This window comes from Camellia sinensis, chromosome 6 (genome assembly GCF_055761805.1).
Source record: "Camellia sinensis isolate YWXY chromosome 6, ASM5576180v1, whole genome shotgun sequence".
In the NCBI taxonomy this organism is placed as follows: Eukaryota; Viridiplantae; Streptophyta; class Magnoliopsida; order Ericales; family Theaceae; genus Camellia; species Camellia sinensis.
In genome coordinates, this window is record NC_138966.1 from 74,018,728 (window position 1) to 74,039,077 (window position 20,350).

Genomic DNA, 20,350 nt, shown 5'->3' on the forward strand with positions numbered 1-20,350 from the left:
GGAACAATGCAATTTCTTTATTATCAACCATTAAATTTGTTTTACTAGTGATACATTTCATTGTTATATTGGTTCATTATTCTTTACAGAAACAATCAAAAGCCAACATATTTGTCTTACTAATGATACATTTCATTGTTATATTGGTCATTCTTCCTTATAAGAACAATCAAAGGCCAACATCGCGAACAGAGAAAGGATGTATACAAAACATAGGTGTGGTTCTAGGTCAATCCCTGTTAGAGTAGAAAAACTGGTACGTATCCTTGCACTTTCAGAATTATATTAGATTCTTAGCTTTATTTATTGAATATTTGGTCTATCGAATTAGGCACGAGAAAAGAAGATGCTACCTGATCTAGCAGAGTTGTACAAGGAAACTCACTATAATGAGAAAACACATGAGTGGATCTCATCTCAAGCTCAGTGTAATTATGTGCGTATATATTGCAATTTTTATTAACAAAATTTTAGAATACTATTTGTTATAATCTTATTTAATTTTCTAATAATTATTTAATTTTTTTTATATTTGATAGGAAAATATGATACAGATACAGGCTGATCACCTCTCACAGCCAGGATCAACCCCTTTGACTGCAGAAGAGCTATCAATCAAAGTCCTAAAGCCAAGGTCTGGCTATGTGAAGGGACTTGGCATGAGACCTTCATCCTCTATTAGGAGAGCCACTACCATATATGCTGAAACAAATGATTATGTGAAGCGCCTTGAGATGCAAATAGAGACACAAAAGGAACAAATACAAATGCAGAACAATAAAATAGAAGATCTTGAAGAGGGTAAGAAGAAGCAAGGGGAGATAATGGCTGATGTTGTCAATTTTTTGAGGACCAAAGGATTCACTGGACACTTTGGAAGTGAAGGGGACTCATCCACAAGTGGACATACTTCTTGGTAAAGTATATTAACTTTAATATAACAAATTTTATAAAAGAATACATGTTTGAAGAATTAGGAAGTAATGGAAACATGCATATGATATCCAATTTGTACAGGTGCACATGATGTATAAATTGTGAATTAGTCTAAAAAATATTTTTTTTTCTCTATACTTAAAGCTTGAAAAAAGGCTGTCGAAATGCTAAATTATCACACAATTATAGATTTGTACAAGAACCAATAGAAACACCTTAGGAGGGGCCAATATAAGTTGTATGAACTTACGGCACATTAATGGGATGCACCATTTGTGAATTAGCCTTAAAATTAATTTTTTGTTCTCATAATCTAAAAAAAAGTCTGTTACAGGGATAAATTGTATAATTGATCTAATAGTAAATTGATGAGTTACTAATGTTTTTAATCTTTTGTATAATTGATTAATTACTAAAACTTTTAATTTATTTTTTTGCAGATTGGATTGGGGTGGCATTTTTGACGTGCAACAATGATGTAATTTGTTTGAATGTTCATTTTTGTTTGATAAGGATACACATACTTTTTGGAGTTACACTAGTTATTGTTGGATTTTTGGTGGAATTGAACAAGTTATAACTTTTGGATATTTTGTGGATATTTCACTATTTTATTATATCAGGATGAAATTATTTGTAATGATGAATGGATATTTTCATTTTGTTAATTCGTAAATGTGTTGATAACATGTTAGGTTAAATTGTGATGGAATTGTTATATTCAACAGGTTTCAACATGAACAGGGTCATATTTGTTGAACTAAAATTTAGATTTTGAAAAAATAGGTATATAATGTGGAAAAAAATATTATGAAATTATTGACAAAATTTTCCATCCCTAAAGAAGGTTTTTTTGTCTCTTATTTGGCTTAGGTGGATGATTAATTTTGTCATAAATTCTTTATTTCGTCGCTAAATGAATTTGTTATGACAAAAAATATTGTCACATTTTGTCACTATTACCCTCAATGTGTGACGAATTTTTTTTGACATTATTTCATCATTTTTAATGATGAATTGTTTTTTTATCTCTATTGGTAGCTTCTTTGACAAAAAATTTTCGTCTTCGTTTATATTAAACGTGACAAAATTATTTTGTCTCCATTTCTTATATTTATGACAAAATACTTTTGTCTCTAATTTCTCCTTTAATGACAAAATATTTTGTCGCTAATTACTTATAAGTATGTTCCCAACAGAGTGTATTGGAGACAAAAAAAATTCGTCACAAATTTATCATTTTTAATGATGAATTTGTTTTTGTCTCTATTGGTAGCTTCTTTGACAAATTTTTTTTGTCTTCGTTTATATTAAACGTGACAAAATTATTTCGTCTCTATTTCTTATATTTATGACAAAATACTTTTGTCTCTAATTTCTTCTTTAATGACAAAATATTTTGTCGCAAATTACTTGCAAGTATGTTCCCAACAGAGTGTATTGGAGACAAAAAAAGTCGTCACAAATTTATTATTTTTAATGATGAATTTGTTTTTGTCTCTATTGGTAGCTTCTTTGACAAAATTTTTTCATCTTCGTTTATATTAAACGTGACAAGATTATTTCGTCTCTATTTCTTATATTTATGACGAAATACTTTTGTCTCTAATTTCTTCTTTAATGACAAAATATTTTGTCACTAATTACTTACAAGTATGTTCCCAACAAAGTGTATTGGAGACAAAAAAATTCGTCACAAATTTATCATTTTCAATGACGAATTTTTTTTTCGTCTCTAAGACCCTTTAGCGACGACCCTTTGGAGACAAAACGGGTGACGAAAAATGTTCGTCGTAATTAGTTTGGGTGACGAAATATATACATTTTGAGACAAATTTGTTTCGTCTTTAAATCCCAAATTTGTTAAGCAGGAGCATATTAGGTAATTAAAAATTAGGTTTACTTTGGCAAGTTAAATTGAATGTTTGTTTTTCTAGAATAGATCACTTTAATTATTCGTTTTTGATCTGTTCTATTTCTTTGTGATTATTTTGATCGCTTCAATTCCTTATTTTGTTTGTTTAACGTTTTTCTATTTCATTTTTTTTTAAGAAATGCTTGATTTTGTCTTTTTAAGGTTAATATTAATCTCTATGTTTGTGTGTGTGTGTGTGTTGCGTTGACCTGTATGGTTTTATCATGAATATTTGTCTTGTTTAACTTTTTTGGGATCTAAATTGGTCTTAAAACAAATTACTGTGTAGATTTTGGGTTCTAATCTAAGGTTGTTTTACTTTTTAAGGCATTCAATTGTAACAATGAAGGCTGCCAAGGATAAGGGGGCACCAATCAGGGTCCCAAAGGAGGCGTTGAAGCCAGTTGACGACAGGTTTGCTAAGTTTGTGTAACGTTTTGGTGGTTGTAGTTGCATCTTTGTGGGTTTTTTTTGTTTGTTTTGTTTTTGGTGTTTACATTAATGTGAATGACTCTGTTTAATGTTATGATCTTGACCAGAAGTTTCAAGGTCGAGTCAAATGAGTTCTATATGCATCTAATCGTTATATTTAATGGTGGATATAGTGGTAATAGGAATATTATAATGACAGATCATATATATCTCTTCTTTTCAAAAAGGTCGGGAAGAGAAAGGCTGCCACTAAGGCAGATAAGGGTGGCAAAAGTCAAGCCAAGAAGGGAAAGTTGGCTAAGAAAGACCCCAACAAGCCTAAGAGGCCTCCCAGTGCCTTCTTTGTATTTCTGTATGTATTGATCTTGTTGCTGTACCCATTAGAAATTATTTCTGGGGTTTGCTTGATATCAAAGAAAGATAGCCTTTGATTTGAGTCTCATAATGTTGCAGCGAGGAGTTCAGAAAGACCTTCAAGAAAGAAAATCCCCATGTGAAAGCTGTCTCAGCTATAAGTTCTTTGTGAAAATCTCTTGGGAAAATAATGTGAAGGAAAACTTTTTCAAGGCTACTCTCTCTATGTTGTTCACACACACACACACACACACAAACACACACACACACACACACACACACACATATATTGGTGCTCTGTGCTGGTTGTTGTCTTGGCCAAACCTTCAAGAAATAGAAATCTTTACATGTAAACAAATCTCTCTAGTTACAATCTAGATGGGTGCTTCTGAATCAGTCCCTCAAAAATCCATTCATGATTTCTCGGTCAAGGTCTCTCTGTCTCATTCTTTATTTGTTTTACATTCATGTATATATGTGTTTGTTCAAATTGTTTTGTTTGGATTCTGAGAAAGTTTGGAATTTGTTTGGGATGTGCAGGATAACAAGGGTAAGGAGGTGGATCTCAGCACATACAAAGGGAAGGTTCTTCTTGTTGTCAACGTTGCTTCCAAATGGCTTCTTCCCTTCTCTTATCTTTTCTAGTCTTGTTTATTGTTGCCTCATATTCTGCGAAATTGATATATGGGTTTAATCTTTTATCTTTCTTTTCTAATACTGGGTTTCTGTGTGATTTGTGTATGTGGGGGTTGAAACAGTGGGTTAGCAGATTCAAACTATACCCAATTGACTGAAGTTTACAACAAATACAAAGAAAAAGGTATGGAATCTTTCAATCACTCCATTTTTTTGGGAGCTTTGCTTTTTGTCTCTAAAAGTATATAATAACCGGAACAATCTCTTTATATTTGTGTAAACTTTTCAGTTAACTGTGAAATACACACATAATGTTCTAATTTTTTACTTCAATTTTACATTTTCACTCATCTTTTATGTTTTCATCTGTGTTGGGTGGTATATGCCCCTGTATAAAACCCCATAGGTGTTTTCATCTTTTATGTTTTCATCTTTTATGTTCACTCATCTTTTGCAAGTTTTTCTGGACATTTATCTTTACAAAATATTAAAAATGTGGTCAGTAATTTATAACTTAAATATTTATGCTCAAGTAACTAAAAAAACTATCTTAATTTGAAATGTTCAATGCTCTCTTAACCCTGATCAGTATTGATTACTGATCTGTAGTCCTATCTATCATAATGCATGGTTATTTTTAAAAAAATTGAGTTTGGATAATGAAAAGCATAATGTGTGGTTATAGCAAAGGATAGCAGAATTTTAAGATTCTCATATTCACTTTGTTTACACACCTGGTGGCAACTAAGTCCCAAACTCTTTTTTGTTTTATAAAGTGTCTATTTACTTCAATGCCCTTCTTGACACATGATTTTCAAGGAAAAGAAAAATTCATTTATTCTACTAGCATCATAAAGCTCTTTTATGAAATGTTTGTTTCTGAATGCTATATTTATTTCATGCATTTCAATAGGAAATCTCGAAAGCATTTGGGAGGTTTACTAATGCTGAGCAAGAAGCTCTCCATCGGCTATTTATTCAGGTATGTATTTTGTTTCCTGACTTTTATTGCGTTTTTTATATTTGTTGATGTCTTTTATTTTCTTGAATGGTTGCTTTTGAGAATTTCATATCATTAAAATATTGCAGATTTTGGTATTTTTTCCATGCTATATACCATCTTGAGTTTTAATTTAATGTTATCATTCTTTGAAATGTCCCAATTTAGAAAATATTGAAATTGCAAAGCTCTTGTTGAAGTTGAGAGATTGCTAACTTTGTCTGAGAAGAAGGAGATACATGATGTAGAGAATGCAAACTAGAAAGTGAAAGTTTGGAATTTGTAAAGGTTTTAGTGCCTATGGGCCTCATCCGATCAAGTTTTTGGTCAATTTGGGTCTCATTTTATGTCCTTTACAAGTTATTTGATGCTAGTTTGGTTTTACTTGTGTTATCCGGCTTTAGGGTATGTATTAACAAATTTTAATTTTTTTTTTGGTTGTATTATACTTCTTGTATTATTAAACTTATTTTTAATTTTTGAGTCTTTTCAGATGTTTAATTCAATGTTTTATGTTATCATCTTGTCAATGTTATAGGTTTTGTTGGTGAGCTGCATCCTGGCAAGAACAGTGATAACTAGAAGCATGTGCTTTACACACATAAAAATATTATTGTAAAATACAAGGGTCAGGTCCTTTGCTTATGAATCATTCAATTTTTTGGTGAAAAATTGAAAATTCAATTTTTGGATATGTTATTTTGTGAGTAATGTTAAAACATCATTTGTGGATATGTTATTTTGTGGGTAATGATGATTGGATATTAAATTGGATGAAAGTGAATTAATGCTACATTTACTATTTGAATGGAAGCTATTATTTCATATTAGTGCTATTCAATTTTATTAAAGGCATTTTTTTAGTTCAATCACATAAAATTAGCACAATTTTTATTAAAAAAAAAAATTAAAAAAATAGGATATCACGGCGTTTTGAGAAATGCCATCTAAACTCTAAAGCTAACGGTCAGTTTTTGAAAAAAGATATGACGGCGTTTTAAAAATGTCGCTAAATCATAGTGATGCATAGTGCTGTTAGGGTGGGACATTTGGCAGCGTTTTTAAAAACGCCGCCTATACTAAATATAGCGATGCTTTTGAAGCGTCATAAAGCTATGGTGACGGCCGCATCTTCGACATTTGGTACAAAAAGCCACAAAAACAATTAGTGGCGTTTTTGATAGCTATAGCGGCGTTTTTTAAACGCCACTAAAAGCCTAATTTCTAGCAGTGGAATGATCATTCCATCAAAATGTTTATTTCAATGTTTGATTGACAAAAAAAGTGAAAAACGTTTGAAATGGAATCATTGCTCAAATTGTTAAGGAATGATCATTCCATAGAAAAGCTTGAGGAATGATCATTATTGTGTGTACTAAAATTTGACTGACCACACACGATCAATAAGATCTTTTTCCTCTTGGAAATCTAGAAATGAAGATGATCTTCTAAACGAATTTGCAAGACAAGAACTGTTAGTGCCTTGTTCGACTTTTTTTTCAAACGGGCACTCCGATGCTAAAACTCTCTCTCCCTCTAGAACTAGAGAATAATCGATAGCACAAATACAAAAAGGTGTAATCAATTACCAGAACAAGCAAAATGTGTACCTCAACGCATGAGGCTGTGCTCTTATATATGACTATCTTTTTGAATCCTAGGATTTCTTTTCCATTTAGGACTCTACTTGCCTTGTAAGTATTCATTATTTAAAATTTCTTTTCCTAATTGGGTTGGGTTTAATCTCCTCAAGATCTCCATTCTCACCCAACTTAAGAATCACATTCTTATTGGGATTTCACTACCTAGGAGTCATACTTTGATTGGAGTTTGACCAATATTACATCCTCAACCAGTATTATCTCATTTGGCACCACAATCTGAGTTGAGTACAATTACATCTCATTCCAATAAACCAAATAGATCATTAGGGTAGTTGATGGAAACACGTCATGAACAACACATGAACAACACATGACATATTAATTGCATTTTTAAGATGAAACTACTTTTATTTGTTTTTACCAATTCGAATTATGTTTGTATGATGAAAATATTAAATTATAGACAAAAAAAAGCTCACTTTCATGAACTTGCAGACAACAAAACAGGTGGGGACAAGGGGAGGTGGTGGCCGAGTAAAGGAGAGTGGCGAGACGTGGTGCAGTAAAGCAGGTGGTGACTAGTTGTAAAAGAAAATGGGCAAGTGATGAGGAAGATGATGATAAAGTTGTAATTAAATGGCATAAATGTAAATTAATGTTTTCCGTTAACGGCGTCAATGACATTCCTAATTAAACCCTATTGAGTTTTAAATATTAAGGGGAAAATGGGTCATGGTCAAAAGAAATTTATCCAATTTTTAATTGATCCAATACCCCTATAGCAGCTACACAATTTTCTCAGGTATTGGGACAATGCACCAGGAACACCATTTTTTTTCTTCTCCTCTTTTGTTTATACTCCGTTTGGTCAGAAAAAAAAAAAAATATTTTCTGTATTGTCTAGTGTTTAGTACAATAGAAAACGAAAGTCAATAGAAAACATTTTTCATGGTCAATGGAAAATATTTTCCAATTTTAAAAAGCAAAAAACATTTTCTGATTTAAATTTTACTAATGTCACCACACCACCACCACGCTTCTCACCTCCACCACCACATGACCATCACCATGGCCACCGCAATGATCGCCATTGCCATCACTGCCATGCCGCCACCTCCACCTCCACCTCCACCTTCCTTTCACCAACACCAGTACCAAACATAGAAAAATATTTGCTGGAAAAATATAAGTTTTCTGTAAAAAATGTTCTCCGTTTTTTCCGTCCAAACAAACAGAGCGTTAGAATAACTGATATCTCTCAATTGCCAACATGGATGATATAGTATGCTCTGGGCATTGACCCAATACCTCTAGGAGCTACAATTGTGTGGTCTCTCAAGCATTGAAACAATGCCCCAGAAACACAATCCCCAAAAAAAAATGTTACACCACCATACCAAATGACGCAAACCAAACCAAACCAAATTCAAAGTTATTTTATTAATGCTCAAAATAACACTTCAGATGTATAAAGAATATAATTTTGACAAATTACAACTGAAACAATTTGTGTGCTCAACACTGTCACTAATTGAAAAATGCTTCCTGTCTGATGATTGTCTGGGATAACAATAATCGTAAAAGGTGAAATTTCAAAAAGCTTCGGATGTGGCTGTTACATGATCTAAAAGACCAACTCTTCAACTAAACGAACTGTATAGTGTCCAGTGTTCCTACCCTGCACAAGAAAACCAACACATTACACGGATTTAATACATGGGAATCAACAGCATTCAATAGCAGTAGTTAGTGTTGCAGAGAATGGAAGCATTTTTTTTTTTTTGGTTGCTATTTCTTTTACTCCAAAAATTGTTGACGCGAAGATTTCAACCAATCAAGCCACTTTTTTTTTTTGGAATTAGGAAATGCCCTCAGGCTACAAAGGAAAATAAAAAAGTAACGAGTCCTTAAGATAGGCAGGGGATTCCGAACCCAATCTAAAGGTAAAACTCCCTTGAATTGAGCAGAAGCCAGCCAATGGGCAGCTCGGTTGATAATCAAGCCTCCTTGAACTAGCAAATAGGCTAAAAAATAACCAGCCCACAAAAACAGGGTTCCAAACACCATAAAAATGAGGTCAAATTGATGGGAACTTGTATCATTGACAGAAATTTATGAAAAAGTTAACCATTTGTCAAAAAGTCTTGTATAGCATGATATGACAAACAGTAACATTTTATAGAGAAACCACATTTAATTGATATAGATACTTCCGTTCGTACATTGAAAAGGTAAATAATTACTATAAAACTGCAGGTGAAAGACATGTAGAATTTAATCTTGGTTGAAAATAGATTACCTGGGACAAAATTCGTTGCTTGTTCCTAATTTGAGTCCTTGCCTTGTTCACGACTGAGTTAGGTGACTTGTAGAACCTCTGTATGAAAGAGTAAATCAGACTAAAAGGAAACTAATAAAATATAATAAAGAAAAAAAAAAAAAAAAACACCAGGAAGCAAATATGAAGAAAGAAAAAATATAAATCAATCAGCCACAAACAATCAACAGAAACAATGCTTATTGATCCCACAGAGTAAAACTTTTCATGTACAGTGTTAAGATCCCTACGTTGTCATGAATAGACTTTTCTTCATGCCTTGTACATAGAGAAGCCAAATTGGCAATGGTAAAGCATAATACCTAAAAGTATATAGACAAAATAAAATTGCAGAGCAAATGGTATGAACTAACCTTGTCAAAACTAGACATATGATGTTCATTTCCTAAAAGCTGCGTTCTCTGTGGTGTAAACCCAAATAAATCGTAGAGAAATTCATTTTCCTGTTTAAACCCAAGGAAAAAGAGGTAATAGGAAAGAGGAAAATCAGGAATCATTGACAAATCCAAAAAGAAGAGAACAATACCAAGGAATGGTTGAGGGAAAAAAAAACCTGCATGTGTTTTATGAAACCTCCCCCAATAAGACGCTTTAAAAAGTTTAGCTGTTAAAAGGAAATAAGAAACACTAAGGGGTAAAATTGAGATTGGAAAACACAAAATTAGTAAGAATAATTCTACACATACTAACAACCTTACTAAAAATATAAGATGCCAAATGTGATTGGTTGTCAAAACAACAGCGAGATTTAAACATCCGATGATGTTTAGACATCCAATGATGTTTAGACATGTATGTTTTTAGTAAGATTTTAAGTAGATGTAGCATTGGTCAATTAGTATAGGCACTCACAATCAAAAGCAAGATTGAAGAGTAGGGGAGGAACCTGTATCAATTGAGACCACAACGTTGTGTTAAGTGGGACACCTCCAATCTTCATTGAGGTTTCCGGAGGATAGCCAGACTGATTTTTTTTTGTGCAGTAAGATCATTATAACAGCTAACATAGAAATAAAAAAATATATGGAAAACTAATTAGGTAATACCTCAAGAAAATGAAGAATGTCCCGGAACAAGTTCCGCTGACTGTTAAGATCTTTCTTATTAGATCCTTTACCACCTGCCTCCATGGAAAGGTTTCTTACTTGATTTAGGATTTTCCCCCGCAATCCCTGTATATCGGCAAACATCCGAGAAACATTCCTTTCATGAATGGAGCTGTCACTAAATGCTTTGGCTTCACCAGAGAGCTTCTCCAAATCTCCTATCTCAAAAATTAAAGCAAGTGCTTCACCAGCCGTAATGCGTATAGATCTATCATCCTTTTCTAGCAGAGTAGAAAAATAAGAAATCGACCTGCATCATTATCAGAATAGTAAATTCATTTCTAATTAAATTTTCTTAACAGCAGCAATTGACCTTGCAGTTCACTGTTATATATTCAACCCTTTTGGAAGGTTATGAGGTCTAGATCCTATAACTGTCCCAGCATAGTAAACAAATCCTAAGAAGGCCAGAAACAGAAATGTACTGTGCGTACAGTAGTGTCCTATGTACACACACACACACACACACAGACAGAGAGAGATCAGTGAAGCTAAAAGCCAGATTTACTCACTCTTGCCAGTTTTTAGGATCAAGTGTCCAACCATCCATAGTTGTAAGCAGAAATGACCAAGCAGACACCATTGTCAGTATTACAGATGATGAAGGTTTAGTGGCAACTACCTGAGTAGAGAAGTAACATTAGTTTTCCAAAACATATATACAACTACCACCTAATAGATCAACAACCAAGACCTACAACATTACATGTCAATGCATACTAAGTTGACGTGAAGAGCATTTTCACAAATTTATACTGGCTACAATTTACAAACAAAGCCAACAAAATCAAAATGTCTATAGCAATAATAGGCAAAAAGGAAATAAATATAAACTTGAATAACATGGCATGATCAAGTGTCCAAAAAGTACATTTGCAGACCAGGATACAAACATAAACATGCCACTTGACATGATTAGGTGCATTTCCAACTATGAAGCATGGGTACTTCGAAAAACATGTCGTACCTGTGCCGGGTACTTAACGGCGTATGGTATTTCGAATGGTACTTCTGCATACGTACCGCGCACACATAACATGTACCTAAATTTTTTCTTCTTAATTTTTTGTGTACCTAGACGTACCTAGTATATACCCAAGCCATATCATACCTCAGTTAAAACAATATTTTCTTCTACTACAAGGATAAAATTCCTTTCACTAGACGTCTTTTTTATTTTTAGTTATGCTTAGCATGATTTTAAAATTAAGTTATGATTTATAAGTTATTTAATATATTGACATTTAATTTTGATTTATACCTTTTCTTTTGGCATAAAATGTTAATTGTAGGTTGGATCTCAACAAATTAAACTATTTAATCAATTTTTGCACTACTCTAGATTAAAAATAAATATTTTTTTACAAACATACCAAGCCGTACCCGTACCCTACTTTTTTTAGATTTTACCGTATCGACGTACCCGTATCGTACCAGTACCAGTACTCGTACCTGTATCCGTGCTTCATAGATTTCCAATAAGAGAAATTTGCATACATACATTGGAGCCCTGTTTTGGATGAACCACTTGCCACATTATTTGCATTGCTTTTTGTGTTTCCTCTGGCTCAGTTCCACCGACAAAGGTAACAATAGCCAAACACTCCAGTAACTACAAAAAAAAAAAAAATCCATATTTTCAGTTAACCAAAAGGTTTCAGAGAAGTTGCAGGAATAAAGAACTAAATGATATCACCTAGTCAAAATACAAATAACAAACATACCGATGATGTCTTGGATGCTACAGACCCAGATTTTAGAGCCTGTGAAATAGGGGGGACTGAATCTTCCAATATTTCTTGTGCTTTGTCCCCAGGACCAGTGGTCAGAGCCAACAATCCTACCATGGCATACTTATTTAAAAATACTCAAAATGAAACAAAAGAGAGTAAATGATGGGTTAAAGACTTACCAATGACACGAGATGCTAAAGATATCTCATTCACAGACCCTCGCTTTATTGAATTCAGACACTGATGCAGTAAAGTAACAAACCTAAATGCAAAGCACCACACGAATCCATAAATATATGGATACGATAGGAACAGTGCAACACAGACAATTTTATAACACTCATAGCTATAGGCAGTAGATGAGTTAATACACAAAGGTATACCTTTTTTTATTTTTTATTTTTTTTTTGGGTTCTCTTTTGTTCCCTGATTTTCACTTTGTAGACACAAATTTTAAAACATGAAGGGCTTGTTTGGTTTGTTTTTGGGAGAGTTGTTTTTAAAAAAAATTTGGGAGAGTTGTTTTAGAAATTTTTTTAGTTTGTTTGGTTGTATATTTTTGAAAGATTTATGTATAAAGAAAGAGAAAGAATTGTGTATTGAAATGTTGTATTGAATGTTATTGATAGATGTTACAAAGGTTCAGTTGAACTCCTCTATATAGGAGAGGAGCCGAAAGTTGCACTAATAAAATAAAGTAAAAGGAAAAGAAATATACCCTACTAACAGCTGATATACACTAACATAGAATAATATACTAACAGTCCCCCTCAAACTCAAGGAGGATAGGCACTAGCCAACTTGAGTTTGGAGAGAGTCACAAAACAGAAAAATAAGCTGACAATTAAAAATGGGATAGGAGACACTGTATGGTCGTGTCGGACCGTTGTAGCAGACAGTTTACGGGGTCATGTCGGACCGTTGTAGCAGACACTGTATGGTCGTGTCGGACTGATGTAGAAGACAGTTTATGGGGTCATGTCGGACCGTTGTAGAAGACAGTTTATGGGGTCATGTCGGACCGATGTAGAAGACAGTTTACGGGGTCATGTCGGACCGATGTAGAAGACAGTTTACGGGGTCATGTCGGACCGATGTAGCAGACACCGTGTGGTCATGTCAGACCGATGTAGAATACAGTTTATGGGGTCATGTCGGACCGTTGTAGAAGACAGTTTACGGGGTCATGTCGGACCGTTGTAGCAGACAGTTTACGAGGTCATGTCGGACCGATGTAGCAGCTGACCGGAATCAATGTCGGGACAGTTTATGGGGTCATGTCGGACCGTAGTAGAAGCTGACCGGAATCAATGTCGGGACAGTTTATGGGGTCATGTCGGACCGTTGTAGTAGAGGTTGTGGTGGTGCACCAAGGGGGCGACTTAGGGAGTGCGCCATGAACGACTTATACATGATACTGTGTATAACCCCCCCTCAAACTCAAATAGGTGTGAAGATAGAAACCTATTTGAGGTTGAAACAAAGGGATTGATAAAGCTGACCGGTGTAGAAGACACTGTATGAGTGTGTATAGAGGCTGCCCAAAAAATATACATGGATGGAGATATCGAGCCCTCAAAAGTCGTGCCCTCAAAAGGTGTGCCCAATTTGTCAAAAGGCGTGCCATCAAAAGGCGTGCCCGATGCATCAAAAGGCGTGCCAGATATGATGGCGAGGCACGTGAGTGCCTTGGCTGGCGTGCCCGGTTGTCTGGCGTCAAGAGGCACGCGATGCGCGTGGCTGCCTCGGCTATTTAACCAAGGTTGATGCTGAGACTGAGGCAGACAAAAAACTTCTGAAAAACTCTTCCTTTGCTGAGAGATTTGTGTTCGAAGAGAGAAACTCTGTAATATTCTGTAACACTCTGTTTCCCAGAAAATGGCCTCTTCGTCTTCCCGGAATCTGCTCACTCTCTTTCCAGACCTCAACGAGTCAACAAGAGAGAAAACTGGTGTGGTGGTACTGGAACCTCAACCAAGCGCCCCGGAGTTTGCTCCGTTGAACTTTCCGATGCGGTCTGTGGAGCAAAAAATGGCGGTGCAGTCGGATGTGGAGGCCAATCAGTATACTTTGAAGGCATGTGTGGAGTCCATGACGGCGGTCACAAACTTGTCGCACCGGCTGCAGAGTAGGACAAATGAGGTGCAGCAGTTAAACTCCCAGCTGGCTCTGCTCCAACGCATGTATAAGGATGCGCGAGCAGAGATAAGCGTGCTAAGGGCAGAAAACAAGGAGCTGAAGCGGAAGGCCACCGTGATGTTTCGATTTGGAGGTCCGCCATATGCTGCAGTGGAGGAGCAGGGAGTAGTGATCGTGCCCAGTGGAGTGGGAAACACGGAGGCAACACCGGCAAGGGCCGCCCAAGACGGAGGCAAGAAGAAGAGATTGGCTGTAGAGTAAAGAAGAAAAATCCCGCCTGTGGATGTGGTTGTTTTGTTTTGTTTTTTTTTTTTGTTTTTTTGTGTGTTTGTTTTTTTTTTTTTTTTTTTTTTTTTTTTTTTTTGTATGTAAAATGGTGAACGGGGTGAGCCCGACATGAATAAAAGGAGTGTGGTGTGCAAGTCATTTTCGTCTGTTTTGTTTTTTTGTTTGTTTGGTTGGTTTTTTTTTTTTTTTTTTTTTTTTTTTGTGGGTTTGATTTGGATATTCAAATCAGTAGGAAAGAGGAAAATAAAAAGAAACGAAAAGAGGGGGACAAAACCAATGGGATAAAGGAATGAAAAGAAAGAAATGGGTGGAAAATACTTTAAAATAGAAAAGTTTAGAGAATATATTTAGCTCGTTGAAACTAGAGGCTGGTTTGGATCAAAACCGTGGGCCAAATTACCACCCACAGGAGTGTATATACAGTTCGTCTGCCGCTTTTCCTGGTTTTGTTTTGTTTTTTTTTTTTTTGTTTTTTTTTTGTTTTTTTTTTTTTTTTTGTTGTAATATAATATAAAAAAAAAAGAGATAGATATATAGAGATAGAGATAAAAGAAAGAAAGGGGGAACAACATGATGTCGTTGGGGAGTGTGGGGAAGGATGGTGTGCATTGGGTGGGTCACATGGGAGAGAGAAAGAAAAGAGAGACATGTACAAAGCAATTGGTGGGTCGTGGGCGGTGCAAAAAATGGAATAAAAGAATAAAAAAAAGGAAAAAGAAAGGTGAGTGGGCTCTCCCTCGGTAAACCGTGTGTGTGTGAAGGCGCTAACCCAAAACTGCCGAGAGAGGGAGAGAACCCGAGAGCAGAGGCATTGCCGGGGAAGCAGGAGTCCCTGTCTTTGTCACTCTCTAGATCAGAGTTCATAGAGATGTTTATAGGGGTGGGGGCTTCAAGAGTGAGGGACTTGTTCAACAAGGCGCAGATGAACTCCCCATGCTTGGTTTTCATCGATGAGATAGATGCTGTTGGGATGCAGAGAGGGACCGGCATTGGTGGAGGAAAGGATGAGAGGGAACAAACACTGAACCAGGTGTGGACAGAGATGGATGGGTTTAGTGGAAACAGTGGAGTCATTGTCATTGCTGCCGTGGGTGTGAAGCTGGAGGGGCTTCCGGCGGAGGGGGTGGGCCGTTGCAAGCTCAGTAGCAGCGGGAGAGAGAACCCGTGTACCAGAAGTCATGGAGAGAGAGAGAGAGAACCCGTGTACCAGAAGTCATGTCGAGAAGATCAGTCCAACGCCAGAGAACCCAGCGACGGCGCAAAACAGATCACTACCTTCACGATCACCACAGCGCACGGTCTGGGTGCAGCAGGAGCTAAATGTTCATGTCTATCATTGCATGCACATTCCGGACTGTTTTAAGGACACCGCTTTCATCATTAGGAGAATCGGTTGTTACAGGTATTGCATGTAGATCAAACCATAAAGGCATCACAGCGCCGTTATTGCAGGTGACATGCGTGGAAGGAGCAGAAGGGAGTGACCAAATCGTGTTTCTGAACTGAGGAGAAGTGAAGAATGTTTTGATGGGGGGGGACCGAGAGAGAGGTGATGAATGCATGGTTTGATCAGGCCTCCCATGGCTGGAGGGGAGTGAGACTGAAACCGGCGGAGCGGAGAGAAAAAGGAAGCTGGGTTTTGCCCCAGGTTCAGCACAAACTGCTCTCTTCTTCTTCGGTGTGTGTGTCAATGGATGGTTGTTATGGCGGTGCAGGTGGTTGAGTTTGCTAAACATAAAACCAGCATAAAACCAGCAAGAGAGAGGGAGCTTGTTTGGCTGGGCTGAGGTCCGGCGAGCGGCTAAGGCGAGGCTGCCGCCCGCCGGTGGAACAAAATTATTAGATTCTTAACCTTGCTCTGATACCATGAAAGATTTATGTATAAAGAAAGAGAAAGAATTGTGTATTGAAATGTTGTATTGAATGTTATTGATAGATGTTACAAAGGTTCAGTTGAACTCCTCTATATAGGAGAGGAGCCGAAAGTTGCACTAATAAAATAAAGTAAAAGGAAAAGAAATATACCCTACTAACAGCTGATATACACTAACATAGAATAATATACTAACAATTTTGAAAGTAGTTTTGGAGTTTGGAAGTTTGGAATGATTTGATATTTTGTTGTAATTGAATAGATGTGTATGAGAGAAAAAGTGATTGAGAATGAGAGAGGAGAGAGGAGAGAGGAGAGAGAAAAAGTGATTGATTGATGTGTAAGAGAGAGAAAGTGATTTTGGAAATTTTTTGAGAAAAATCTCAAACCAAACAACTTTTTGGAAATTTTTTTCTAAAACTAATCTCTAAAACTCAAACCAAACATACCCGAAGTGTTTCAATACATTTCAAAATTTTATGTTACAAATGTCCATTGTTTAGTTTTTGGACTAAACAATGTTGATTATTTGAATAGCAGGTTCTTATTTCCGATCGTTAATTACACATTTTATACAAATGAAATCTCCGATTAATGAAGAACAAAATAAACAACAAAAGACAATTTAAGAAAAATAAATATTTTATTGAAATTGTTATGGGCTTTGAACCCTTGAATATAAAATATAATTCTTGGGTTTGGAACCCTTTACCTATTCATTGCCATTAGCGTAGGCTTTTGAGTTCTCTAGGCTTCTCTTCTTCTTTCTTGTAACGACTTCTTAGCTCTCAATTTCTTTCTCTCTCTCTCTCTAATCTTTTCACTTTTGATTTTCTGATCCCTTGTCTTGTGTGATGGTCCTCATATTTATAGAGGGCCATCAGGTGATAGGAATGCTTCATCTTCAATTTGAATTTCAAATTAAATGATAGCGCCATTTGAATTTTGAATAATAGCGCTATCTGATTAGTCGTATATCTTATTAACCGGATTGATCTTTGGGGTTTCATCCTGTGTGGTGTCCTTATTGTAGGCTCTACAAGTGTCATTTTTCGTAGGCTCCACGTGTCACTTGAGCATTTTGAATGACGTCTTGAGATACGATGTTGTTTTATTTATGCACTTCAATGGATTCTTTTTAGGAAGTGATTACCTATAGCATTCTTATCATAGGCTCTATAAGTGTCATTGACTGATTGACCGTATTTGAAATTTTAACATAAATTTGTTGAAATTTATGTGCCAACACACTTCACAACCAACAACATGAAAATCAATGAGTGGGGATTAAACAAACAAAAAAAAAATAGAAAAACATGTTCAGCCTGGGAGCATGAAATCAATCGTGGTGATTAAATCGCGCAAACTCCAATGCATGAAAATGCATACTACTTGAAATAGGATAATAAAAAAATAGAAAAAAGGTAATTGTAGTGCATCAATACAAAGATTGATGTTCATCCTCTGCTGAACCTTCTAAAAAATATATAAACTAACAGTGAGCTGAAATTCATGATGAACACAAACAACTGAAACAAAGGGAATCACAACTCCTGTATTTGATATTTTTCTAATTTAAAAAATGTAAAAGACACACAATAAAAATCCTTAACAAAACATTTAAAAAAAGAAAAAGACAATAAAATTTGAAAAAGAAATGCAATAAAAATCCTTACTTCTTTTCGACAAACTCGTGCTGCAAGTTGCTATTAAAAGCCTCTATAATTGCTACCAAAGCCTTCTCTCTTGTTGACCCCCTTCATCCAAAAAAACAAAAAGAAAAAGAGACAACATTAACATTCAGGCAAAAGATTGCATTGGTAGGGTTAAAAGACGGCAAATTTCACATAGTTAAGGCTCTGTTACCATTTATAGCACAATTCACGGATGCAAACATAATAAACTTAACTAAAAGTAAGCACCTTTTCTCGTATAAGGCATCTAAGCATTGATCAAGTAAACTCTCTTTAACCAGCTGCACCTCTTCAGTGCCGAACATCTCCATGTTATTTGATTGGTCACTCGACCACGAACTCGCACCATCAATATCTTCGGTATCCAACATCGCAGCATTCTTACGTTGAGAACTACCTGCAAAATACAGCAAAACCAATACCCAGATACCCTCAATTCCATCCCCCATAAAAAAGAAAAAAAGAAAAAAGGCTTATTTGTCACTAAATCAACCCATCCAAACAGAGTGTTAAGCAGGATTGCGAATGCTGTATTAGGGTTTTGCAGAGTCTATTTGTTGTTAAACATAAATTATAACATTAACTGAATAGAATAACAACGATTTGATTGAACATGACATCGAAGAGAAAATCTGAATTAATCAAATAGAGAAACCCTAGCTAGAATAATCAATACATAAATAAATAAAAAATACAGAACTTACGCTTTCCCATTGGTGAGGTTGCGTAGATCAAATGAAAGTAGGTGGATGAGTAGGAATCAGAGGGTGAAAAGATTTGCAGAAGATGAGATCGAAGGGGTGAGATTGAATTGAAAGAAGGCAGCGAAATTGAGTTGAATCCAAGGACCATGTATCCATTAAAATTTTGGGAGGTACGGAAACAGAGAGATTTCTCTTTTTCTTTCTCGGTCTCTAGATTTGAGGTCGTATAGATTTAGGGAGAAAATAACGGAATTTGGAGAGAGAGAGAGAGACAGGGAAAAAGTTTATACAGTATTGGGAAGGCGGAGAGAGAGAGAGAGAGAGAGAGAGAGACGAAGGAATTGGAGGGCGGGAGGGGGGTGCTGCCGAGGGAAACACAGGAATATCATTCATTCAAATTGGGTGGTTTGTAATATTCGGCGCATACTAGCCACGTGGCATGATCTGGACCGTGTTCGGAGAGATTGGGGTAACCGTTTTTATTATTATTATTATTATTTTATTTTGAACAAAAGGATAATTGTGTTTATAGTGGGTCATGAGTTAGGAATTTTACGTCAAGGGGAATAATATGCGAGAAAAAAATTATAATATATAGGGTAATTCTAGTAATTTTGTTAGTAATTATTACAATTTTTTTAAAATTTTATTGATTGGACATATCACATTAGTATACTGATGTGATGTGATGTACTTGATTTATTGAATAATTTCTTGTTAAGTGCTAGTTGAAGGTTGGTTCGGCTCTTCCGTTTAGATTTTTTAAAAATTTAGTCAAACTAAATTTTTTAGACTCAACATGTTAATGTGTAAGAAAAATGTTTGAGGGCCACAAAATTAGTGGCTCAAATGGCTTAAAACTGTCAAAACGATGTCGTTTTGCGTCGTTTTGCGTCCAAAACGACGTCGTTTTGACAGTTTTGAGCCATTTAAGCTACTGATTTTGTAACCCTCTACAATTGCTAAATGTGTAAAGGACAATTTAAAATATTTTATTTTTTAAATTCCTGAGCAAGAGGTGTGTTCTTCACAAAGGACATACTAATATTTTTTTCCTTTTTTCTTGGACAATCTTACCTTGTATATACAGCTCAAAGATTTGAACTGTGAACGTGAGTTTGATCATTGTTTTGAGTTTTTGATCCAGAGAACTTCCAGCAGATTAAGAAAGGAAGTCCAAAATAGCTGTCATTCACAAGCTAAGAAGCACGCTTGCCTCCTCCACCGCTGTCATGTGATTCAGGAGAAGAAGTCCACAAAGTGTTCTGTTTTTATTGTTTGTATTATATCTATAAATAGGTATGTATGTTTAGAGTAAAAGTGTGTAGTGGTGAGAGTCAGAGAGAAGAAAACAAATTTGTAAGAGTTGCTCTGTATGTTATTCAAATTTAGTAATTTGAATGAGTTTTGCAATTCCTCTGTGGGTTTCAACCACTACAAGTGATTGAGTGATTCTCATCCACCCAACAGAGTGTTCATGTTATACTTGAAATTCCATTTAATCATTGTTTGATTGTTATTTGAGTTTGATCATATATGTTGAATTTTGATTAATTGCTTATTTTTTTCGATTTGTTTTTGTTGTTCGTGATTCGTAA

General features: G+C 35.5%; 2 protein-coding genes across 6 annotated transcripts; one reads left to right on the plus strand and one right to left on the minus strand.

Moving 5' to 3' along the window:
* The first annotated feature begins 34 nt into the window (after window positions 1-34).
* LOC145792701 (uncharacterized) lies at window positions 35-1,576 on the plus strand. 2 transcript variants are annotated; one of them, XM_082873995.1, is made up of 4 exons: window positions 35-216; window positions 332-436; window positions 540-916; window positions 1,377-1,576. In XM_082873995.1, coding segments are annotated over exons 2-4 (468 nt in total). In that variant the 5' UTR covers window positions 35-216; window positions 332-346; the 3' UTR covers window positions 1,378-1,576. The 2 variants fall into 2 exon arrangements, with proteins under 2 accessions (XP_082730121.1, XP_082730120.1); XM_082873994.1 differs by having other exon boundaries at window positions 44-256.
* A 6,718-nt stretch (window positions 1,577-8,294) lies between these two features.
* On the minus strand, window positions 8,295-19,140 carry LOC114257926 (uncharacterized). Of its 4 annotated transcripts, none has more exons than XM_082873996.1 (13): window positions 18,753-19,140; window positions 18,277-18,445; window positions 18,031-18,111; window positions 12,234-12,316; window positions 12,046-12,125; window positions 11,823-11,933; window positions 10,834-10,943; window positions 10,262-10,571; window positions 10,102-10,179; window positions 9,769-9,819; window positions 9,569-9,658; window positions 9,177-9,254; window positions 8,295-8,555 (listed from the first exon to the last, which is right to left on the minus strand). In XM_082873996.1, exons 1-13 carry the CDS (start codon window positions 18,898-18,900, stop codon window positions 8,502-8,504), a joined length of 1,443 nt encoding a protein of 480 aa, XP_082730122.1. In that variant the 5' UTR covers window positions 18,901-19,140; the 3' UTR covers window positions 8,295-8,501. The 4 variants fall into 4 exon arrangements, with proteins under 4 accessions (XP_082730122.1, XP_028053542.2, XP_028053543.2 ...); XM_028197741.2 differs by having other exon boundaries at window positions 12,046-12,161; XM_028197742.2 differs by lacking the exon at window positions 9,769-9,819 and having other exon boundaries at window positions 12,046-12,161.
* Between the last annotated feature and the right edge of the window lie 1,210 nt (window positions 19,141-20,350).